Genomic DNA, 26349 nt, shown 5'->3' with positions numbered 1-26349 from the left:
GTATATTTCCATGGATACTTAGTATTTGTGGACACCAGATTAGAAAGAAAAGTGGGAAATAACCTGGGGAAATCATTATGTTAGGAGATGTAAGTATGGGACTTGAACCAAAGTGGGTGGGGATAAGGGTTAGCATACATTTGTATGATTCCTTAGAGTTTGGAAATTACTCCCTTATATTTTGCCTATTGATTCTCGACTATACTGTAAGAATGGCAAAGTCAGTATTTTCTTCCTGTTTTACAGATGAGGAAATAAGGTTCCTAGTGTCTTCCCCAAGGTCACACAGCTGATAATAGCATTTATCTGTTTATCTGTTGGTTGGTTTATTCGTCTACTCATATTCCAAACCTTTAATGAGCATAGGGTGTAGGGTATAAGGATGGAGACTTGAATAAGGCAGAGTCACTGCCCCGAAGGAGTCATGTCTTGAATTCAAAGGAGTGATATACGAAGTGAAGTGTACCAGATATGCTGAATTCTGCACACACACTTAAAGATATTTAGCTGTGTTCAAGAAGTGTTAAGGAGGGAAAAAAATCAGTTGAGCTTCTGACTTTTAGGGATATGATGTGGTGTTAACAGATGAGACACAGTTACACTGCTGTGTTACTTTGATTCTAATGAGAATGGAGTTGATACTGGAAAGGATAGAATAATTATCATAGAATGAATAAAGTCCTGAACTTACCCACTTTAATTGAAGTCAACTCCTCAGACCCAGCTCTAGGAGACCAAGAAAATTGCTAGCCACTGTCAGTCATATTTAGGAAATGGGGGAAAATGGATAGAGTCTCTAAGTAACCTTGACATTGATGCTCAATTAAATTCTTTTATTTTTTCATTCTGTTATGTAATTATGTTTAAAAATTGTACCAGTTTTCATAGCTTAAAGCAGAAAGACAACTTTACTTTGGTTGGTTAATGAAATTATATTCAAGTCATTCTTAAATTTTCTTAAGATTACTGGGCTTCCTGGATAAATTAAAATTAGCAGCTCCCAGTACAGAGGTACCATAATAAATTTATTTTTAGCACTCTGACAAGACAAGTTGTAAATATTTTGTAGTAAATTTTATATTTGCACATCTATGGGGATTTGCCCATTCCCTTGAATTCTATTTCAGAAAGAAATCTACAACACATGTTTCTGCATGTCCTCATCATTTTCCCAATATCTCCCCTCAATTTTAGCCTGCTGCATTTGATTATCCTTTGTTTCACTAAGTTTCTTCATCTTTAGACACAGAGCATATGGAAAAGTTGCCAAGGTGAAAGAAAGAAAGAGGTTATGAAGAAGTTAACAATTTTAAATTCTAGAATACATATTCTTTTTTTTTTTAAGTTAAAAACAAAACTTGATTTTCACTGAAGTTAATGTTAAATTCCAGTCCTGGCAGCTAGCAAATGGTAAGGCTGTAAGATTTCTATAAGATACATCCAGTCACATATCTTCTGTTTCTAGGAGTAAGCTGATATACTGTGTAACATTGATCAAGGTTTTAGAGGTAGAACATGTACGATATATTAAGTTTTCCTTGTGTTTTTAAAAAAAGATTCCTTTCATCATCTGTTGATGTGGTTGAAAAATTAAAGTTTGTAAACCCATAGTCTTCTGTACACTTTAAAGCATTGTTCGAAGAGTAGTTTTTGAAATTAATAAACAGGTTTATTCCAAGCTTATTTATCAGAAAGTTTAAAATTCACCTCAATGTTTTGGAAATTTGGGCACTGTTTTAGTTTTCTGGCTGCTAAAACAAATACCACACAATGTGTTGATTTAACAACTAGAATTTATTGGTTCACAGTTTCAGAGGCCAAAACCTTGCTTCCTCCTGTGGTTGGTATCTTCTGGCTGGCTAGTAGTCTTTGGGGTTCCTTGGCTTTTCCTTCACAGAGCAACATACATGGCAGGATCGTCTCTCTTCTGGGTTCCATTGACTTCAAGCTTCTGGCTATTATTCCCTGTGTCTTCCTTCTTTGTGACCAATGTCCTTTGCTTATAAGGATGTCAGCCATGTTGGATTAAGGCCCACTCAGATTTAGTTTGGACACACCTTCACTAATAACATCTTCAAAGGTTCTATTTACAAAGGTCCTATTTACAAATGGGTTCACACCCACAGGGCCAGGGGTTGGGACCTGAATATGCCTTTTGTGGGGGCATAGGATTTATTCTCCAACAGATACCAAGTCTCATGAGTCTATTTTGGCTGAAATGAAGAAGCATGGTATATTATTTCTGAAAAATCTGAGGTTTCTTTTCAGTAATTAGTTAGTTTGGGGTAATCTTTTATTAAAGCCGTTTAAACTTTTAGTAGAAGTTAGGTCTTATGAAGTATATCAAAGCCAAGATTTCAAGTTTTCAAATTTGGTGTTAAATCCCTAATTATACTGTGGATATTTATATTACCTGTTTGATACCACTGAGTTGTGCTTCAGTAATATAATATCAAGCAGAATCCAAAACTCTTGATTTTGATATTGATCCATATTGAATTAATCTTTCTTTAGCTCATAGTATAGCATTCTTGTATTAGGTTTTTGAATTGGCTATTCAAATAAATCATACTCTTAAATAAAGTTCTATAGTCAACTTACATAGTTATGGCATTTTTGTTTTGTAAATATAGATAAAGATGTGTTCATGTCAGGGATGGAGTCTATCAACCAGATAAATAGGGGATTGTGCATGTTTTGACACTTCTGTTCTCAACCTAATGATTATTTAACTAGTGTCAAAAGAGATTCTTAATAATGATCTTTAGTCATGACAAACATAGATTATATGTGTAGCTGAGTGTTTAAATCCATAATTTATGAAACTCTGACTAATGGTAAAGCAGTCTGGATAATGTTTTATCTAAGGAAAAGAGAAAAATAGCTTTCATTTTCCTAGAGTTTTTTTTTTTGAAGCAGCTTTATTGAGATAAAATTCACATGCGATATATAAATCACCCATTCATAGTGTACAATTCAGTGGATTTTAGTATATTCACAGAGGACAACCATTACTACTATCTGCTTCCGGAACATTTTTATCATCCTATAAAGAAACTGCCTACCTACTAAGCAGCCACTCCCCATTCCCCCTCCCCTCAACCCCTGGCAGCTACAAATCTGCTTTTTGTCTCCATGCATTTGCCTATTCTGGATAGCTCATATAAATGGAATTATCTAATAAGTGATCTTTTGCTTCTGACTTCTTTCACTTATGCTAATAGTTTTCAAGGTTCATCTGTGTTGTAGCATGTATTGGTACTTCATTCTTTTTTATGGCTGAATGATACTCCATTGTATGGATAGACCACATTTTGTTTAGCCATTCATCCATTGATAGACATTTGGGTTGTTGCCACTGTTTTGGCTGTTATGAATAATGCTGCTAAAAACATTGGTGTACAAGTTATTTTGTGGACATATGTTTTCATTTCTCTTGGGTTAGATACTAAGGAATACAATTGCCAGGTCATATGGTAACTGTTACATCATTTGAGGAACTGCCCAGCTGTTTTCCAAAATGGCTGCACCATTTTACATACCCAGCAGTGTATGAGTGTTCCAATTTCTTAACATTTTTGCCAACACTTGTTATCTGACTTCTTTTTTTTTGAAGATTTATTTTATTTTTTTTTATTTCTCTCCCCTTCCCCCCCCCCTTTGTCTGTTCTCTGTGTCCATTTGTTGTGTGTTTTTCTTTGTCCACTTCTGTTGTTGTCAGTGCCACTAGAATCTGTTTCTTTTTGATGCGTCATCTTGCTGCGTCAGCTCTCCGTGTGTGCAGTGCCATTCTTGGGCAGGCTGCACTTTTTTTTGCGCCGGGCGGCTCTCCTTATGGGGTACACTCCTTGCGCGTGGGGCTCCCCTATGTGGGGGTCACCCCTGCGTGGCAGGGCACTCCTTGCGCACATCAGCACTACACATGGGCCAGCTCCACACGGGTCAAGGAGGCCCAGGGTTTGAACCGTGGACCTCCCATGTGGTAGACGGATGCCCTATCCATTGGGCCAAGTCCGCTTCCCTGACTTCTTGATTGTAGCTATCCTAGTAGGTGTGTGAAATGGTATCTCGCTGTGGTTTTGAGTTGCATTTCCCTGATAACTAATGATGTCTTTTATGTGCTTATTGACCATTTGTATATATTCCTTGAAGAAATGTCTATTTAATGCTCAGTTAAATTCTAAGGGAGATTATTATTAACCATATTAACAGCTGGTATGTGAGTGCTTTACATGGATTGACTAATAAGTTACTCAAAACTAAAATTTACCTTTATTAATTGGATTTTTAAGTCAAAGGAAGATGGCTGAAAGAAATGTATTTTGATTTCAGCAAGGAAGTTTAGAGAATGTTTCATTAATCACCCACATTTGAGATGGAATGATGTGCTTAGATGTAAGTGGCATCCCAATAGGGCTGATATATGTCTTCCTGGAGGGAGGTCTTTGGTGTTCTTTGGCCTTGGCTTTGGTCTGATAAGTGTTTTACTATGTCTTGAGTGAAGGGAGACTTGGGATGACCTAAATCTGAGTTAAAAACACTTGAGAAGTTGAGAGAAGCAGGATCCAAAATGGTTTAATACCCTGAAATTAGGCAGCATTACAGTTCTGCTTTAGCTTCAGGATGAGTATAGGAGACCTTACTTGATAGAGATTCTTATACAAAAGATCAAGGCCTTCTAGCCTTGCTGTGTGTTAGCAGTGTCATGGCTGTTAATAAATAGTGTTGGTGGCATAGATGGAAATCCCTTGTACTAGTCTAAGAAGTTAACACTTCTACATGGCATACTAGTCTAAGAGTTAGAAGAAACAATTTTTGGTTCCAGTTTCTCTGATAAGCTGTCATTCTTCAGACAAGTGTCTCAACCTAAGATTCAATTTTCTCTTCTCCAGGATGTTAGTAATGATCTGGCTCTATTTCCTAGAGTTGTGAAAATCAGGTGATAAAAACTGAGTATGGAAATACTGAGAAAATGCAAAGCATTTGTGCATGCATGATGTGGTATTAATTCTAGGTACTATGTTTTAAAGTTGGCCACTGACAGAGCATTTCTAGGCAGTGGAATGAGGATGGTAAATCAGAACTTTGGGGATATGAAATGGGTAGGCTTCCCTTCTTTAAAGAATATGAGAGAGGAATCTTTTAGTATTGTTCCAGAATAGAATCAGATGGTAAAAGATTCAAGGAAGTAGTTTTCAGCTCTGTAATAAGCTCTGTTAGTTCAGGCTTCCTTATGTAATACATTGAGTAGAGAAGTTATAAAAAGGATTTTAATGTGGGACTTGAAGTTAAGCTATATCTTGTAATGGGCAACATTTATTTAGTGTTTCCTATGTTCTAGGCACTGTTCTAAAGATTTTTATATGCACTAACTCTTTTTTTTTTGAGGGGCCGGGGATTGAACCTGGTACCTCATATGTAGGAAGCTGGTGCTCAACCACTGAGCCAAATTGCCTCCCCTGAGTTGGTTTTTTTCATTTGTTTGCTTGTTTGGTTTTTGTTTTGAGGAGGCACCTGGGACCTCCTATGTGGGAGGCAGGGCCTCAACCATTTGAGCCACATCCACTCCCCAACATTAACTTTTATTTCCAAAGATTTATTTTATTTATTTTTCTCCCCTCCCCTCCATTATCTGCTCTCTGTGTCCATTCGCTATGTGTTCTTCGGCATCCATTTGCATTATCCAGCAGCACTAGGAAACTGCTTCTCTTTTGTTGCATCATCTTGCTACGTCAGCTCTCCATGTGTATTTCGCCAGTCCTGGGCAGGCTGCGCTTTTTTCACGCGGGGCGGCTCTCCTAGCAGCGCACACTCCTTGCGCGTGGGGCACCCTTACGCGGGGGCACCTCTGCATGGCACGGCACTCCTTGCGCATAGCAGCACTGCGTGTGGGCCAGCTTACCACACGGGTGAGGAGGCCCTGGGGATCGAACCCTCCATATGGTAGACAGAGGCTCTATCAGTTGAGCCACGTCCACTTCCCAACATTAACTCTTGATTCTCAGGACAACCATAGGAGGTTGGAAATCATATTTTCATCTCCATTTTACAGTTGGAAAAAACTGAGGCACAGAGAAGTTAAGTAACTTGCCCAAGGTTACTTGGTTAGTAAGTTGCAAGAGTTGAAAGTGAGACCAAGGCAGTCTGGGTCCAGAGTCCATGCTTTTAAGTACTTTCATTACCAACCAACCCTAGAAGTCTATAAAAGTAAAAAGCATTTTGTTCTGTTTATTTTTCCTAACTTCTGGTGTCATCTATGTGTAATGTTTAGGATAGAGAAATGAATTGGAAAACGTTTTCTTTCTTAAAGCGATAAAAAAAATGATCGTTTCTATGGCCAAATACAGTTGTACTAAGTATTTCCATTTTCTTCAAATTACTGGGAAATTTTTAAAAGAAATATTTAAAGAAAACCTATATTAATTACGCTTGAAGTTTACTTTGAAATAAATAAGAGAAGAGCAGATACTTTTCAGGTAGTTTAATGCATTTACCCTTTGCTTTAAAGATGATCTCGAGCTTTTTAGATCAGCAAGCCATCTTGTTTGTGGACACTGCTGACCGCCTGGCCTCATTAGCTAGAGATGCTCTGGTCCATGCACGCCTGCCTAGTTTTGCCATCCCGTATGCAATTGATGTCCTGACTACTGGGTCTTACCCGCGGCTGCCAACCTGCATTAGAGTAAGTGTTTTGTCCTCATGTTCTCAAAAGTTGAAGGCTTTGGCATTGGATTCCACTGTATTAAGTAGTCTAGTAAAAAAACACTTCCATGTTTTAAAAACAAATATTTCATGTTTCTTTACCTTTTTGTCTACAACAAAAATTGTAGTTTTAAAATAAATTGGGACCAGAATGTGAATAACTATGAAGAGGGATGAATCTTGTTTTGGGGTGTGGTGGGAGGGGAGATGTACAAAATATCACTTAGGTCTATTTCAGATAGGAAAACACTGAATGCTGGTTTCTTTTTGGAAATGGCTTTTGAATTTACCATTGGGTTAGTACTCTCTGGACTTGGTGGTACTGTAATATATTTTATACTTTCAAAAAGTGGTGAAAAGCATTAATTGGTTTCCTAAATGGAGCGTAAACCAAGATTGTGTTGTATTACCATGTTAACTAGGTGCTGCTGGAATCATTGGCACTTTGTAATGCACTATAGTAATGGTCACTATTGCATGTAGACTGCAGAAATGAGTGAGATTCTCTTGGATAATGTAAGAAAGCATTTGTGTAAAGATAGGCACAGGTAAAAAATAATGCCTCTTTGTACATTATTAGAAAATTACTTAAATCTTTTTTGTAGGATAAAATTATTCCTCCTGATCCAATTACCAAAATTGAGAAACAAGCCACACTTCATCAGCTGAACCAGATTCTAAGACACCGGCTTGTAACAACAGATCTCCCTCCTCAATTAGCAAATCTTACAGTTGGTATGTACCTGAAAATTTTTTAAAAGTTGATGTCTTTGAATATTTTTTAACGCTTTTGTTTGTTTGTTTCATTCAAAAGAAATATTATGAAGTTTTTACCTACAGTTTTGGTGGTGTTAAGATCTGTGAATTGTCAATATTTGAACCTGGGGTTGGGTAAAATCACCTAGGGCTGAAGGAAAGAAGAGGTACCAGAGTCAAGGTGCTTTTTTTTGTTTGTTTCTTGATGATATGAAAGCTGGCTACTACTTATGCAGGAAGCATTGAGTTATGTGGATACCTTACAAAAGAACCTTCAGTCTATTTAAAATTTTTTATAAAGCAAAACAAACTTCTAGATTAGCAGCAAGCGGCTTTTCTTTTTATAGCAAAGTAAAATTCTTCTACTACTTCTTCTAAAAGCAAATGGCCGGGTGAAGTTTCGAGTTGAAGGAGAATTTGAAGCCACCTTAACTGTGATGGGAGATGATCCTGATGTTCCATGGCGTCTTCTCAAGCTAGAAATTCTGGTTGAAGATAAGGAAACAGGAGGTAAATCATAAACACTGTACTGATTTAACTATTATTGTTATTTTTATATTACTGAAACATTCCTGCAGAATAATAAATATATTAAGTAATTTACTTATTCTGTGATTTGAAACAAATTTTTTTATTGTCATAACTACCTACTAACCATAGAAGTTTTTTTCTCAAAGTATAATTTTCTGTAGTTCCCATAGATAATTTCACTTCTTTTGTTTTTGTGTTATAATTCATTGTTTGTTAGGATAGTCTTCCTTAACTGGTACTGTGACATGATTAACCACCTTCTTTTCTTCTGCCATTGGAAGATGGGCGAGCGTTGGTTCATAGTATGCAAATCAACTTTATCCATCAGCTGGTACAGTCTAGACTCTTTGCTGATGAGAAACCTCTTCAGGACATGTACAACTGCCTACGTATCCTTCTGAAATTTGAAGCATATATTTGTAAGGATTTTGTGTCTGTCTCTCTCCCCCACCTTTTTCTTTTGCCCTTAGTCCTAAAGTGTAGTCGCTTACTTAAGCCCCACCCATGCCCTTTTGGGGGTGGATGTAGGGCTAGAGAATGTGCCAGTGTGAAGAATATTGATACGTCTGTAATAAACCAAAATTTTTAAAGATTTCCTGTTGACTTTGCGGGTAAAAACAAAGTGGTTAGTTAAAGATAGTACACTTTGGTACTCTAAACTATGATGAATTAAGGGGTAACCTGAACCCTAAAAATCATGTCACAAATTATAACATTTTTTAGGATAAGTCAGTGGAGAAATGTGATTCCAGAAATTTCCTTGATAGCCAGCTTTTTGGAAAGAGAGCCTCTATTAAATTAAGTTTGCCTGTACTTGAGTAGCTATTGGAGTACTAAATTATATTATATTTGCTTAACAAAATCCATCAGATTCTTTCTGCTTATCACTTCAGTTAGAAGTATTACATTCTCAAACTCTAATGTTAATCCGAGAGCGGTGGGGAGACCTTGTGCAGGTGGAAAGGTATCATGCTGGAAAGTGCCTCTCCCTCTCAGTTTGGAAGTAAGTAAAATTGGTTTTGGGCGCTTCTTGCTAGATCTGTAAATGCTCTGTATTTTTGTTTCTCTTTTTCACTCGTACATCTGATTTAACTTGCCAATAACTTGAGCACTATACATGATTTTGTATAGTAAAATCTCAGGATGTTACATAGATCATATAGGACATCCATAACTGACTCCTTTTTATTAAAGAACATGGCATGTTTTAAATACCTTGTCATCTATTTGTACTGAGACTTACTGTTCTTAAAAAGTTTGAGAGATTATTTTACTCTGAGCCAAAAGGCCGTTAGATAAGATTGTTGAGTATAATTTTTTTTTTGCAAGGAAGAAAAATGATCAGAAAACAGTTTATTTGACAGTTTCTTGCCATATTGGGTAGCAGCATATACGAATAAAGTTGACTACAAATAATGGAAATCCTGCAAAGGCAAACACTTCATATTTTCCCAGTCTTCAATCATGATTTGTTTTCACGGGCATTGTTGCACCAGTATGCGTCTTGACTACCATGGCCTAATGCCTGCATAATGCTATCTTCGCACAGTTAAATAAAAATCAGGTTTCTCACCATCAGCTCATGTACTTATTTAAAATCTAGGATCAAATACATTCAGTTTATGTATAGATGACATCTAATGAAAAAGTCATTTGATGCAGAAAATGAAGCCAGTACAAGAAAAAACAATTTTGATTCCTAGGATTGTAAAGAACTTCCTTCAACAAATTTGACTGCCTCAGTGCCTGGCACTAGGACTATTCTAGATACATAGATGCTATTGTTAATTAACTCTTAGGTTACAAAAAAAAAAAATGGTGCGCTAATAGACAAGTCTAAATATATATAACCCATGGGTATAATTTTTAAAAATATGCTTGTTTATCAGTTTTATACTTTGAAGTATACCTTTTAAAAAAATTTTTCTGTTTAAGTGATATGAGTATGCTTGAGAATATCAACATTTGTGTGCTTGTTTTCTATTTTTTAAATTCTGTGTTTAACTCAAATACCGTGTTGGATTTCAGAATAACTGTCTTCCCAATATTTATTTATTCCCTCCACAAACACTGAGGACCTGCCATATTCCAGGTTCTGACTAAAGCGCACAATAGATGTCTCTTTTATTCCAAAAGTTAATAGGCTATGTTGAAAAAAATTCTTAGTACTTCCTTTTTCTCTTTAGTCAACAGGTTCTTGGGAGAAAAACAGGGACAGCATCTGTTCACAAAGTTACAATTAAAATTGATGAGAATGATGTCTCCAAGCCTTTACAAATTTTTCATGATCCTCCTTTGCCAGTTTCTGATTCCAAATTAGTAGAAAGAGCCATGAAGGTAAAAGTCCTGAATATATTTTAGTATTCGTTTGGTTATAATACAGCTTACCATTTATACTTAAACTTTTAGCACAAATTCTTTCAAATATCTGACTAATTATCCCTGAAACCCTTTATGAAACTTTTTTTAAGTGAATGTTCTGCTGCTACATTTGTGTGGTTTTTTTTTTTAATCTGATGACATAATTTTTTAAGATGTTTTTCAGGATGTTCTTTCAAATTTTGTAACTTAGATAAGACAACCATTATCTTTTTAAAGTCTGCCATTTGATTACTTTGATAGCTGATCAGAATAGTCAAAATGTGAACTAGTCTTTCAGTGGTAAATGCCATGTAAATTAATTTTTAATTTTGCTTTCTTTTACTCATCAACACGTAATGTGATTCTAAAGGAAAATATCTAGAGACACAGTAATTTACTCTCAGGCTTTTAAAGTAAAGATGTTTAAATTGCACATATGATTCTGTTGTTTATGCAGATTGATCACTTATCAATAGAAAAACTCCTGATTGACAGTGTCCATGCAAGAGCTCATCAGAAGCTTCAGGAACTGAAGGCCATCCTTAGAGGCATCAATGCCAATGAAAACTGTAGGTTTTTTAAAAACTGATATTTCTGTCTATCTGCCTGCCTTTAATTCCCTCTTCTATATTTTATTCATAGGTTCCCCTTCCCCCCATTTTTAGCAAAACCAGTTGCCTTTAAATGCTTATTAGGACCTTACATATGCTAAAAAACGTTGTATTTTATGTTCTGTAAAAAAAAAAATGACATGGGCAGTCATGGTCATAAAATATGTTCATAGATATTCATCAGAGTTTTTCCTATCTTTTGGACTGTGTTATCTGTATTCTTTCCTGATGCCCTGTCTTTTCAGGAATACTCAGTTTTGAGTTTTGCCTGTACTAGTTTTATTCCATTGTCACACTTTAAGAGTGGCTGTGCTTTAAAAATATGTTTCTACCCCAACTCTGCTTCAAATCTGTAGGCCCTTTTTGTTATATTAAAGTAATCAGTTCAGCAAAACATTACTAATTTGAACTAATTTGTCACACTTAAGAATTCTCCTGGACCTGCATATTAAGCATTTGTATAGAAGTATGTATTATATATATTTGAAAGCATTTTCTTTTCATCTGATTAAAAATGTTCCCTGCAATATTTTGAATTATTGTGTTGATGTTTCCTTTTTTCCTTTGTTTTCATTAGAGCAGTTATAGACTTACATAAAAATGTGAGAAGCTGCAGAGTTCCCACATATCCCCATTTTCCCTATTAACTTTTTTTTTAAAGATTTACTTATTTCTTTCTCCCCCCTTCCCCCACTGTCTGCTGTCTGTGTCCGTTCGCTTTGTGTTCTTCTGTGTCTGCTTGTAATTCTCTTTAGGCAGCTCCGGGATCCGATCATGGGACCTTCCAGAGTGGGAGAGAGGCTGTCAGTGTATTGCACCACCTCAGTTCCCTGGTCTGCTGCATCTCTTACTATCTCTCCTCTGTGTCTCTTTTTGTTGTGTCATCTTGCTGCGTTAGCTCTCCACGTGGGCCAGCACTCTTGAACAGGGCAGCACTTGTGCGTGGGGCAGCACTTGGCATGGGCCAGCTCACCACATGGACCAGCTTGCCTTCACGAGGAGGCCCTGGGTCTTGAACCCTGGACCTCCTATGTGGTAGACAGGAGCCCCATTGTTTGAGGCACATCCACTTCCCTTCTCTAGTAACATTTTGCATTACTGTGATACTTTATTACAATGGATAGAACAATATTATTATACTTACATATTAACTCTAGTCCATAGTTTTTACATTAGGATTCCATCTTTGTGATGTACAATTCTTGTGTTTTTTTATTTTTTTCTTTTTTATTCTGGTGACATACAGCCTAAAATTTCCCACTTTCAAATATACAGTTCACGGTATTAATTACATTCACAATGTTGTGCTACCATCATCACCATCCATTGCCAAAACTTTCCTATCTTCCCAAACAGAAATTTTTTACCAATTAAGCATTAACTCTTCATTTTCTACCCCCATCCCAGCCCCTATATTTCTTTTATATGTAAGGCAAACTAGTGGTAATTTCACTTATCTTAGTTATTAGAAATTAATAGAGGTTTTACTTTGTTTCTTTGATTCATAAAACAACGCAGATAATGTATACTTTTTTGAGCACTTGGCTTTTTAAAGCACCTTTACAAGCTTGTTTTTTCTTCCTAACAACCTGGCTCCTGGCATGGACAGGAAGATATTGTCCCTGTTTGACAAAGTAGCAAGAAGTCACACCTGGTGAAAAGCTGTACCTACATTACCACTCAACCCCCTCTCACTGCCTTTCTTCTAAAGCTATAACTTTAGAGGAACTTGGTAACCAGAGGAATATAGTTGTTCTACAACTCCTCAATCTGATCAACAATTGCTGTGCTTTCAGTGCTTTGTTCATTTGCTGGATTTTGTTATGCCAACTTGTGGGATTAAGGGAAAAGTTAATTGGGCCTGGTGGAATACTATGAAACTCTAGATCCATGTATGTTGGCAGCTTTGGGCATATATATTTAGCAGTTGCCTGTGTTCTTATCTGTGACTTGGAAAAAATATGTTTTCTTTCCTCTATAACCAGTTATGTTTAATAATTTTCAGGGTTTTTTTTTTGGTTTGTTTTTAAATACATGGGTCCTAAGTGCCAGAAAACCTCTCTTTTTGTAAAGAAAGGTATTGAAAATCTTTAGGCTATAGATGAAATGTATTTCATTTGCTAAACAACTAATTATCTTCCTACTATATAAAAAAGATAATCCTGAAAAATGAACTCACTGGTAACTACCAAGTGAAAGTAAAACTGGAACTCAGCTTCCTGATGAGGTTAAATGTTCACTAGCTTTTTTAACCCTTTCTTTTCAAGGAATCTTATAGTTTTTTTAGTATTTGTGAAAAGTATTTGCTTCAAGTCAAATTGAAAATTGCATTCTTCCTTTCCAGCTACCAACTGACATAATAGTACCATTCTAAATTTTGCAAAATCTTATCTTCTAACATTAAGGATCATTTGATAGTTGCTTTATTTTTACTTAGAAATAATTTTCTTGGGGGGATGATATTCAGATGGAAATACAAATTTTATTTCTTAACTGTTCAGCTTCCATAGAGACAGCACTTCCAGCTCTTATTGTTCCTATCTTGGAGCCCTGCAGTAGTTCGGAGTGTCTACATATTTTTGTGGATTTGCATTCTGGAATGTTCCAGTTGATGCTTTATGGACTTGGTAAGTTACACAATGATAAATTCATTCAGTATAAGAAAAATGTTTTAAACAAAAGCAAAATAAAAGTTGTCTGCCATTAGGTATTGGAAGGAGTGGTAGTAGGCAGTGTAGAAAGTAGGTATGGAAGGAATAACTAGCTGACATCTGTTCCTTGGGGCCCTAATTTAACTGGACTAATTGGGTTTTCTTGTACCAGATGTTAAATTTCACTAGTATCTGGGTGACATTGAAATGACTGCAAGGGGTTGTAATGTCATTTGTGGCTGACGACATATTTATGACAATATAAATATCTAAGCTGACTTGGATTTCAGAGTCCTGGAGGAAAGGACTTTTTCTGCTTAATGATTAGTGTGTTTCTGTAGTAGAAACAGAAAATCCCTAACAGATCTGTTGGCTTAAATACAGTAGAAATTGAAGTTTAATTTCTAACTTGTTCTGTGTTCTGAAATGATGGATTATTTACTGTGAACTTAGTGTGTTTGTATTGCTAACATATCAGCGTTCTTGAATGTACTAGCACATTTGCTGTTTGAAATTAATATTAAGCTAAATAGATTGATTAAAATAAAAAGTTGTCTGGTTATATTGTATGGCTGTGAAGATTGATTTTTCTCTGGACTGCTCATGGAAAACTGGACTTATTACTTTGAATTGCATCAAATTTATGAACTATCTTTGGTTCAAACCAGCAGGGCAATTGTTCGTTCTTTGAAACTGTCTATTTAACTGTTTTCCTGATTATCAACATAGTTTGTACTCATAAATAAAAAGGCTAAACTTATAAAAATGAGAGAAGAAACAGAAAATGGTCACCTTTTAGCCATCATTATTATTTTAGGGGGTATATGTTCTTCTAATTTTTCAATTTTTTTTTAAATCAAAATCCTTTTGTATCTTGCTTTTCTGCTAACGTTCTATTGTTAGCATTTTCTAGTGTCTTTAAAAACTCTTAAATAGCATATTTAGCAAGCTGATCTTCAGCCACAGCCATTTGTATTTAGTAAATAAACATATTTATGGCCTTTACTGATTTTTATTTGGCCTTTCCTAATTTTTATTATTTTCAGGTTCTAAGTCCACTCTTCAAGTGTCTGTCAATTAAACATATTAACCAGACTGGTAGGCAAAGAATCAATTCATGTGTTTGTTACTTGTTTTTCCTACCAGTGTACATTTGCTGTTAATGGCTGTCTTAACTGTAACTCTCCCTACATGAAGAGGGAAGACAAATCAGGTTGATTTATATCCAATGATGTGTTTAGTTTAGCTTTTCTCTGACTCGAAAGTAACACTGTTTTCTGCCTTTAAAAAATCATTTTTATTTAAAATTTGGAAGACCTAGATAAAGATTTTGTGTTTCATAGAAGCAATTAATTGAGGAAGTGCTGTATTCTGTAGACCAGGTAACTCTGGATGAAATGGAGAAGTCCTTGAATGATGATATGAAACGGATCATTCCTTGGATTCAACAACTTAAGTAAGCTTATTTATTTGACTCAACACTAAAAATGAAGACTTATTTTGACATGACATATTTTCTTCATCATTACTATTGATCAGTCACTGTCCTTAAGGTTTTTGACAAGAAACTTGAGCACCTTAGAATCTAAATTCTCTTGGAATAGTTTCGAAATGGTAGTGCCTCATATCAGATTCCCCTCTAGAGCAAATATAGGCATGGCACTTAGCTTTCATTCCTTGCCACATTTTCTCCTGTATAAGCACTTTACAAATCATTTACACAATGATTCTTGTATCAGGTGTTTTCTGCAATAGGTTCTTATTTGTTCTTATCCAGGATAATATTCATGGTATGACTCTCCCAGCTGATACAGAACACTGGTTTTTGCTTCTCTAATACTGTCGTTCAATATGAATGCCTTACATTGTTAAACTAAATATAATTGAAAATGGAGCTAGAGGTTTCATTACCACCCAGTTACACAAAGGTACCATTATGGCACCTGCAACAAACTGTCTTTTAAAATTAATAAAACACAATTCCAGGGGATAAAAATAAATAATAGCAATTGAAAACCAAAACCGGCAAATGGAGACGAGGGAGGCTAGAAGACCAAGACTGTGCAGTGGGATCTATTGTTTTTGTGATCTTGTCGCCTTCCCCTTCTCCTTTTGCCAGTTTTGCTTTTGTAAATATTTGAAGAGTTCAATTTAGTCAAATAATCTTTTATTATTAGGGGATGCCAACAGATAATATTATATAGGCATTTTAATAATATTTGTTAGTTTATCTGTATGAAAAAGGATAGTCATTCTGGGTAGCAATTTTTAAAATTTTTAGTGTTTTAGCATCATTTTTATGTTTTATTGTGCATTTTGGCTAAATAAGGTTTAAATACTTAATAATATGCATGCTTAGCAATTGCCATCTTGCTTAACTTGACTTTGTTCTTGCACTTTCAGCCAGCAGAAATATAACCTTAAAACCAGAAAGCTAAGGACTGAAGCCCTGTGAGATGTATTTCTGTAAACTTATAATTTATTTATTAAAAAAGTCTCTTATAAGCACGTAGAGCAGTAATTCTCAAATGATCTGTGGTGAATAACCAGTTTGTCGCTAATCTCTCATGGGAAATTAAAATTAAAGCAATTTATTGAGGTATAATTTACATACTATAAAATTTACCCATTTTGAGCATACAATTCAACATCACCATAAACTACTTTTAGAACATTTAAAACGGGTTCTTAACAAGGGGTTTGTGAACTTGAACTGAAATTTTAAAAAAACGTTCTTATAGGGACATGTTGGAGCGGGGGTGATATATTTATTAAGTAATACACAGTATAATCTGGACTTAGTAAGGGGTCTGTGGTTTTCACCTGACTGGGAAAGGGGTCCATGGAACAAAAAAGGTTTATCCCTGCTATAGAACATTTCCATCACCCCAAAAAGATGTTTGTTTGCAGTATATCCCCATTCCTAGCCCAGCCAACTACAAATCTACTTTTCATGTAAATGGAATCATAAAGTATATAGTTTTTGTGTCTGGCTTTTTTCACTTAGCATGTTTCCAAGGTGCATCCATGTTGTAGCATGTATCGGTGCTTCATTCCTTTTTATTGCTTAGTAGAATTCCATTCGATTGTACAGATAATAGCACATTTTGTTTATTCATTCATCAGTTGATGGACAATTGGGCTGTTTTTACTTTTTGATTATTATGAATAATGCTGCTGTGAACATTGATGTGCAAGTCTATGTGTGGGCTTACGTTTTCATTTCTCTTAGGTAGATACCTAGGAGTGGAATTGGTGGGTCATGCAGTAAATCTTTGTTTTAACTTTTTAAAGAAACTGCCAAACTATTTTCCAAAGTGGCTGTGCCATTTTACAATCCCATTGGTAATATACAAGGGTTTCCATATCTCTACATCCTTGTTAGCACTTGTTTACTTTTTTTTTTTTTTTTTTTGTGAGGTACCAGGGCTTGGGATTGAACCTGGGACCTCATATGTGGGAAGCTGGCACTCAACTGCTGAGTCACGTTGGCTCCCCTGAGTTGGTTTTTTCGTTTGCTTATTGTTTGTTTTTGTTTTTAGAAGGCACCAGGGCTGAACCTGGGACTTCCCAGGTGGGAAACAGGTACTCAACCTCTTGAGCCACATCTGCTCCCCTTACTGTCTTTGATTATAGTGATCCTTGTGGGTGTGAAGAGGTATCTCATTGTGTTTTTAATTGACATTTCTCTAATGACTCTTATGTTGAGCATCTTTTCATGTCCTTAATCTTTAATAATATGAGTAAAAGTGAAATCTAAAAAAAGAAATGAAAAAACACATACAAAATATAAGCCCCAATTTAAAAAAAATTTAGTCAACAGACATAAAATTACACTTCAATAATTATAATCAGAACCAACAGGATAAAAGGGTTCTGATTATAATTATTGAAGTGTAATTTTATGTCTGTTTTTTTCAGTTAAAGTGTACTTTTTTTCAGTTAAAGTGTACATGTAGGCATTTCATACAGAAAATCACTTCACTCTAGAAGTTTTTGTTCCATAAAATTATATCAAAATGGAAGTCAAGAATGAAATACCTTGTATACTGATATTTAAATTTTGTAAGTGACAAATGAGCTTCTTGCTTGTAATAACTTTTCTAGATTAGAGTGATGGAGTGATGATAATGCGAAGCACAGAAGATAGTGACTTACCCGTTTCTATGTTTTTCTTTTAGTAGATATTAGTCTTGTTGTAAAATTTGAGAGAGGTTAAATTATTTTCGTAGAGAGAGGCCAGGACTCAGGAATGATTTTGAGAAGGAAAAATGGTTTATTGATGGTCAGCCGGACTCGCGAGCTTTCTGTTTCAATCCCGAGCCCCGAACAAGATTTTTTATTCCCTTTTATACAGAGAGGAAAGGCCAAATGGTCCTTTTGTTTCAGTTCTCAATAGACTTAATTAGTATATATCTTCCACATCCTAGGTAAGTTTTTAGCATGGACTTCATACATTCTAGATAAGCTTTTAGCATATTTGGTTTGCATTTCCCCTGAATACTTAAAGTTTATAGACCTTGCATTGTTAAACTGTTTCCTGGGACTGGAGTCGTTGCCATGGTCACCAAGGACAGAACTGCAGCCTTTTACCATCTCACACCCACAAGTCACAGACAGCTTAGGTCATCTCTGAAGAGACAAAGTGCCTCCCACCCATAGCCCACATCATTTCCCCCCCTTTGCCAAAGTTTAACTTGCTAAGCTTTGGCATAATTATTGTTGGAGCTATTAGGTGGATGGCTGTTTGTTGTTTTGATTATTTATCAATCTCTAGTGTAGCATCCAGGACTGTTCTTAGAAGTTTTCATTCTGGACAGCAGAATCCTGGGGTGGGGGCCCCCTGCAGTCATCCTGGGGCCACCAGCATTCACGTGGATTTCCAGTCAGGTTCCAGATCCATCTATTAATTTTATTTTACCCATAGAGAGTTTAAACCTTTAATCTAAAAGGGGTGCTGAAGGGAGATGATCTCTTTTCTTTAACTGCTTCCTGCTGGCCATGGGCTGTAGTCATTGCCTAACAAGGTGTAAAACTCTTATTTTATTTTAACTGGAGGAAGATGGATCTGGCATTCTGTATGAAGTTGCATGAAGTTTTCATATGGTTAATAAGATGTTCATTCTGAAAGAAACAAACTTAATTAAAAATTTGGAATACCCATTTTTAAAAAGAACATTGGATTACAGAGGTAAGGTTAGGTGCTTATAAAGATTGGCACTCCTTTTTAAAAAAACTGGTGGGAACAGTATATATATATATACTTTTTCTATGTTATTTATCTTTAGAGAGAAATTGCAATAAATACTTATCTTTGTTTGAAGACACATTTCAAGCCATTTAATGATTGGCACTTATGTGCTCTGTCAGATGCTCCTGGTGAACTGGCACCCTTTGGGCAATTGGTTTCATTCAGGATTAGTACACCAAGTTGGAAATTTTCTTAGTTTTTAGCTGTGGGAGTGATCAGAACTACAGAATAAAGGTTTTTTTACATTTTGGTTTTAATTGTACAATTTTTAGTAATTTTGACTTGTTCAATAGGTGACTCATTATTAGCAAGCAAGCCTAACTTTTTGCGACACAGTAGAGTACAGTAGAATATAGTAAGTTGACTCAGCCTGGCTGAGACTGCCACCTTATTTTATAGACATGTTTATTAACTGTTTAGAAAATGAATTTATTAGGAATTTAAAATGTCTAATATATTTCTGCACTTGATCTAAAATAGAAAAGATAACGTTATAATTATTAGGCATATATTTAGTACAGGATAAGAGTACAGCACTTAATATTAATTAATGTATTATTACTTAATGCAAAGGATTTAGAGTTGCAATTAATAGTTTTAAGTTTCAGGTTTGTAATACTTTACGTTATCTCTCCATGAGAGCAGGCCATAATGCCAATTGTGTTTAAATTTTACTTAAGAGTATCCTGGAATCATGGCTCTAAGCATGTTCTTCACGCAGTGAGCAAGTCGCAGCATCCTTGATCTTACAGAGATTTTCCAGTATTCTACTAGCCTGGTGCATAGTGCTCTCTGGCACTATGGAACAGTGCCAGTCTGGAGGCGATATCCATTGTACACTTGGCTATACCGAGTCATCATTGGCTGCTGCAGGAGCTTGAAACTGCAACGTAGTTTCCATCGACTTCAGGAGCAGAACCAGAGGCTGATATAGCACATATTTTTAATTGAGGGGTCAGTGACCAGCCTAGCCAATAACTCACATGGAGAGGCCACCTGTAATGTATTCAAGGCCTGGTTTGAATGCACAAAAGAGTTTGACAATGTTAAAGTTTATTCCTTGTTTTTATATATATTTTAAACAATTTAATGCAACACATATATCACTCAAATAAAATTGAAACCATTATAGTTTATGCAAGAAATGTTCTCTTTTTCCCTTACAGGAAGCTAAAAACTTCTTTTCTTTGTTTAAGTTATGAAAATGAATAATTTAAAAGCATACTGACTACCAGGTTTTAAAACACATTACACAATTACTTAATTTGTTTAATCATAATCCAGGAAAGATCACTCCATAGTTTTTATGGACTTTACTTACTGAAATTTGTTAATAGAGCCACTAATTACCTTTATTTTGTTGGAAAGAAATCTTCTGGAAGAAAATAAGACTCACTAGATTGTGGAGAAGAAAAGAATTTATTCTCAGTCTTGCAAGAAGGGGCACAGAGCCAGATATGGCTGGCACCCCAAACAAAGAAAAATGACACAATTTATACCCTTAAGCCTAGCACACAAGCTCTTCCTCTGTTTCTCTATAGATTGGATACTTCAGAAGTTACACTTTATCTGAGAAGATCTAACTTTCCCGAACAAAAGTTTATGATTTAACTGCTTCCTCTATCACATTCCAACCATTTTTACCTGCTCCCCTTTGTCATATAAGGAATAGAATTTAGTGCCAAAATGGCACCAACCTAGCTCCTTCTTGGGCATCCTTCTACTGCCCATAGGACTGGCCTAAGCTGGTTTCTTCCATTGCTGTCCAACCCAGGAGTGGGAGACTGAGGCAGCAGGCCGCCAGGTTACACCAATCAACATTTTTTTTCCTTATGTGAAAACTAACCTAATCTTTGTTTTTTTACATTTTATGACTGACAAAAGGTTTAAACCGGGAAATTACAGGGCAAACTGATTCTTAATTTCCTAGCCTAGTAGATAGGTTTAATCTGCCACACCTAGTCCTGCTTTTAAAGCTCTTGCAAAGAGGAGGCCCTTTTCCAATTGTTTCTATAATCAGATTTCTATATGACTTTTTCATCCTGCTTAGTTTAATTTGGGCTTTAAGAATATTTATTTGCATATATAACTGCATATTTAATTTTTAACAATTTGAATAGAGCTCTTTTAAGAATTCTCATGTTAATTTGATATTATTATCCTGATGTATGAAGACATACACTGAGCAAATGGGCAGACACAGAAACACAACTCATTGATGTTACTTATAATTTGCATTATTTTATATACTGTTTAGCTTAATTTGGGGTCCAGAAATATATATTATTTATATAACTGCATATTTAACCTCAACAATTTGAGCAAATAGGCAGACATGAATAGTTTGACACAAAAGTATAACATTAGTTAAACTTTTAATTTTTACAAAACAAATGTGACTGCAAAACATTTCGAAGACTCCTGAAACTTTTCTTAATTTGCACTATGACTGAGCAGTTTTATACTATGACCATGCAGTTTTATGCAAGAATTTTCTTTCTTAATTAATGGATTGTAACCAAAATGTTCTCAATGCTTTAGCACCATTTTTTGTTTCAGAACTTTATATTTTACTTTGAATTTAGCAGAATTTTGGATAAGCAACAAGATTAATTTTATATATATTACTGAGGCTATTTGAAGCCTCAGGGAGACAGACTGGTTTCTCTCATGAATTGCCACTCATAGGAACACTGACCGTCAAGGCAGGAGACTTCTCCCCCTCCCCTCCCCCCTATTTTCCCCCAGTTTTTGGAGATAATAAAACTCCAGCGGTCGTTTAACCTTATTCCATCAGGCAGCAATTTATTTAGTTTACACTTGAATTCATGAGAGAAAGGGTTACTAATATCAGGACAGGAGACAGTGATGTCCCAGCTCTTCTCTGGCCTGTAGGGGCAGAAGCTATTATGAAATAACCATAGGCAAAGGCAAGGGGTGAAGTTAGGCTTGAAGTAACCATGAACAAAGAAAAGGTTAGTTTAGAATTTACACTTAAATAATAGTTTCAGGCTAAATTCACCCAGCTATAATTTCAGTTATTATCTTTCTGCTGTTTTATAATATAAATGCATTTATAAATGATTTTAACTGTTAGTTACAGTTTTTATTAATTTTTTAAAACCTGTTAATTTTATAACCCTTTAAACACTTTGCATTCGACTTATAACATATTAAATGAACTTAACTGTTACTTTAATTTTTCTTTTAATTTTTCTTTTAAGGTAAAAGAATAAATCTCTTGCAGTTAGTTTGAAATAAAAAGCTACTTTTCAGGATTTGATTTCTAGAACATAATGTTCTTTTAAAAGAGGTAAGACCCTTCTTCAAATACTGAGGAAATGATGAGGTTAAAGCACAAGAAGCTATTTTGATAAAACAGATTTTTTTGTATATTGATCTTACTTAATTTTAATCATAAAAATTTTCCTTCCACAAACCTTCTACACTTTCAGTATTCATTCAGGTTTTGTCCCACACTCTACTCTTTCCAATAATCAATCATTTTATCTTAGGACAAAATCATCTTCTGTTTCCTTGACAATAAAAACACATTCCATATATCCCACATACTAAGTTACCAGGCAAACTTCTTAACAACATATAATTGCCATTAATACTAAACAAGCGTGTTAAAATAATGAACTTTCCTTCACTTTAAACACTTAGTAGCATGTAATACCAGAAACAATTTTTTGGAAGCAAGTTGGCAGGGGAGGCTGGCTGCCAACAAGTTTTCTTGTTATAAAATTACTTACTATTATTATAAAATTACCTTTTATTATTATCAATTCAGTTTTTGTTTAATAATGACTTTCTGCAATTAGCCATTTAAATACCTTAATTTAAACAATGCTTTGTTAAACTTTTATAATTATTTATACTTTTAAGACTGATTTTACCTTCACGGAACACATTCTCTTACTTAAAGTTACTACAATACCTTCTAAGAACTTGGGCAGAATGCAAACGTATTTTGGCTTTGACACCCTAGGGAGGGAACTTTACTGCATTTATTCTGATTCTGCTTTTCACACCCTTCACTTCCCCCCCTTCCAGGGAGTTTCGTGCACAACAATCAAACAGGAATGTGGCTTATGAATAGAAGGTGTGGACTCACTGGAAAGGGGCAAGCCGCTCCCCCCTTTCCATCTTTCAGCCAAAATGGGCAGACAGAGCCTACTCAAATACGGCAACTCTCCCAGGGACCCAGCCACCCTGACTGGGGCAGCCCCAACAAACTTGGGTGCGTGGTGCGGACACAGAGGACCTCCAAGCCCCAGCAAAAGGGCAGACCAGAGATAAGACAGCAGAGCATGTACAAACATCTAGACTCCTCAGTTTTGCCCCATAATCATTTCACCCCCTTGCCAATGGCAAGGGAGGGTTCCACCTCAACTGAATTCTACTTTACATAACCACACAACTCCAACACTAGCATTGAGCTGACACAGACAGAAGCACAAAGGTCACTAATCTGAACCACAAGTTCTGTATATGTATTTTCAGCATGGCTGCCCCCACAGCCATCACAAACCTTAGGACACTTAACATTTGGTATAAAGCCAATTCGTTCACAATTTAGCACCATAACAAAAGATTTCAGCTAGACTTTTTCCACTGTTTAACTTTACCACCCAGACCAAGCTCCACTAGAAAAGCCGATCCATTTTCCTGTAACCAAGTTGTTTTTTTTAAATCCAGACCAATTTCCAGACGTTAGGACTCAAACCTATAAACAACCTTTCCTATTAAAATCAAGCCTCCACTCCTGTAGTGGATATAAGACCAGTACCAGATTCTAACATGCAGTTAAGACAAACCTAAAACACCAGGGCTTTTCCCTTGTTTTTCTCCTTTTTCCAGACCTAGAGAGAACGGCTTCCCCCCAGTTTTCTGGGGCTACTAGGGTTCTCTTGGGAAGTGATCAGCCTCCCCTTCCTAGCAATTAAAGCTAGGGCTTTCCAGACTGTGCTCACCCGGGGAGTCTTACCTTCTTCCATGTTCGGAGTTCTTTTTCGTTCCCAGAATCTTTCTCTTCAGACCTTCCATTGCCCTCGATTTTTGTCGGGAAGATTCTGGTGGAGCCCACATCTTTTCTGGATTAAATTTAATCCAGGGGCGCCCAGATTTGGGGTTCACCCGAGTCCTCCCAGCTTCCTCGGGGATTTGGAAGGGGCAGCAAAATGCTACCGTCTCTGGCCTTCGTTTGCAGTCCCACCAGAGTCGCCAAAAATGTAGAATTTGAGAGAGGTTCATTTATTTTCGTAGAGAGAGGCCAGGACTCAGGGATGATTTTGAGAAGGAAAAATGGGGTTTATTGTTGGCCGGCCGGACTCCGGAGCTTTCTGTTTCAATCCCGCCCGGAACAAGATTTTTGAATCCCTTTTACACAGAGAGGAAAGGCCAAATGGTCCTTTTGTTTCAGTTCTCAATAGGCTTGAATTAGCATATATCTTCTACATCCTAGGTAAGTTTTTAGTATGGACTTCATACATTCTAGATAAGCTTTTAACATATTTGGTTTGCATTTCCCCTGAATACTTAAAGTTTATAGACCTTGCATTGTTAAACTGTTTCCTGGGACTGAGAGTCGTTGCCATGGTCAGCAAGGACAGGACTGCAGCCTCTTACGGTCTCACACCCAGAAGTCAGACAGCTTAGGTTATCTCTGAAGAGACAAAGAGCCTCCCACCCATAGCCCACATTAGTTTCACAAAGTATGTTAATGGGAATGGAAGTAGAGATTTTTAAGCAATTTTAACAAGTTCAGGATATTCATTTTTAAACTTTTATCCAAAGTAAGTGGAGTGGGTATAGCTCAGGGGTTAACCTCCTGCTTCACATATACAGTGTACTAGGTTCAATCCCCAGTACCTCCAAAAAAGGTAAAAACAAAATGAAGTAAGTGATGCATTTTCAAAATTCATCTTCATTCCTTCATTAGTAGTGAGTTTTTCAGCAATTTACCATGAAGAATTATAGTTAAATTTGTTGTCTTTCAATGAAAAAAAAGTTTCTAGATTTTATATACTTTTGGATACCAGTTGGCAAGCTACACTTAAAATACCATCCATTATAACATGGTTTACTACACATGACTAGTACACAGCTTGTACCACATATGACTCACCACCTGCCTGCAGCAACAACCCAGCTCATCTATACCCTATTCACCAAGGCAAGTTTACTAATTATGAGCTTGAACGTTGTGGTATTGTTATATTGCTGTGAAAAGTTTCAAAATATGTATTCTCATTTTCTGTAGGTCTCTCACTGTGTATCAGTAAGTTTGTGAGCCAGTCACTTTACCTGTTTTCACATAATTATATATGGTTTCCTAGCCCTGGGATTGATAATGAAATAAAGGGAATGAGGGTACTGTAGTGAAAGAATCAAAGTGAAATTGGGTGGCTTAACTGAAAAGGAGGAGAGAGAGAGAGAGAGAAGGTAATTAACACTTAACTGCTGCCTACTGGGTCTTTTAGGTACTTTACACATAGACAGTTTGAAAATTCAGAAAGTATAATGTACTGGGGGCTATTTAGCATAGGGAAAGACAGCTTCTACTATGTTACCTTCAAGAAAATTCTTGCTTAGCAGTACAGTATAATATTTGATGTCAAACTATCTAGTATTTTCTGATAAATAGGGTGGGGAGGTTGTAATATATTTCCATAAAATTTAGAAACCTACAGTTATCAGGAGATTTAATATTTGTGAAATATGTATCTCCAGTGATACCAGAAAAAAATGAGGTTCTGTTTTGCTTTATAAATACTTGGGTTTTTTTTTTAACAAACCAATTTTATTGTTACATATTAATAAAGCATACAGTCCATCCAAAGTATGCATGCAGTGGTAATTGGCATAATCACAAAGGATGTTGAGGTTAATTTGTGCTCTCTTTAAATCATAGGAAATCTGTCATTTTCTATAATAAACTGATATAGTGTCTCAGCCTTAATACTAATAATTCTTCCTTATAACTAACCAAAATCATTCACCTTGCAGTTTAAACTTCTTAGACTATAACTAGAACTGAAAATCCAATACAGAACTGTGGAAAAATAATTCATCATTATGGTTTTGTATCCTTTTACTAGTTCAGTTAAATTTCGATTAATTGGTGTTTTCTTGGTCTTTAGTAATCTACTTATGAATCAGTAGCACACAGTGAATCAGGAATATCTATGATTTTGTGATGTAGGTTATCTCTTTTAAATTAAGGTTTTGGCTTGGACAACAGCGTTGCAAACAATCTATAAAACATCTGCCTACAATAAGCAGTGAAACATTGCAGCTTTCCAATTATTCAACCCATCCCGTTGGAAACCTTTCTAAGAATAAGCTGTTTATTAAACTTACCCGTCTTCCACAGTACTACATTGTAAGTATGCAAAAGGGTGATTTGGTCGATTGAGTTCAGTAATTCTATTAGTGTCTTGAATGGTTTATTTATTTTTTTACATTTTTTTCTTCTTTT

The 26349-nt window shown here is 35.8% G+C and overlaps 1 protein-coding gene across 2 annotated transcripts in view; it reads left to right on the top strand.

Moving 5' to 3' along the window:
- MED14 (mediator complex subunit 14) overlaps positions 1 to 26349 on the top strand; it is a 79648-nt gene that overhangs the window by 7992 nt on the left and 45307 nt on the right. For both annotated transcript variants that reach the window (XM_058291707.2, XM_058291708.2), the window contains exons 4-13: positions 6509 to 6682; positions 7308 to 7437; positions 7840 to 7968; positions 8271 to 8378; positions 8860 to 8992; positions 10176 to 10326; positions 10808 to 10919; positions 13463 to 13588; positions 14990 to 15068; positions 26094 to 26253. In XM_058291707.2, the coding sequence (XP_058147690.1) occupies positions 6509 to 6682; positions 7308 to 7437; positions 7840 to 7968; positions 8271 to 8378; positions 8860 to 8992; positions 10176 to 10326; positions 10808 to 10919; positions 13463 to 13588; positions 14990 to 15068; positions 26094 to 26253 (1302 nt within the window). The remainder of the gene's footprint in view (positions 1 to 6508; positions 6683 to 7307; positions 7438 to 7839; positions 7969 to 8270; positions 8379 to 8859; positions 8993 to 10175; positions 10327 to 10807; positions 10920 to 13462; positions 13589 to 14989; positions 15069 to 26093; positions 26254 to 26349) is intronic.

This window comes from Dasypus novemcinctus, chromosome X, assembly GCF_030445035.2.
Source record: "Dasypus novemcinctus isolate mDasNov1 chromosome X, mDasNov1.1.hap2, whole genome shotgun sequence".
Taxonomy (NCBI): Eukaryota; Metazoa; Chordata; class Mammalia; order Cingulata; family Dasypodidae; genus Dasypus; species Dasypus novemcinctus.
This window is presented reverse-complemented; position numbering and strand designations above follow the sequence as displayed.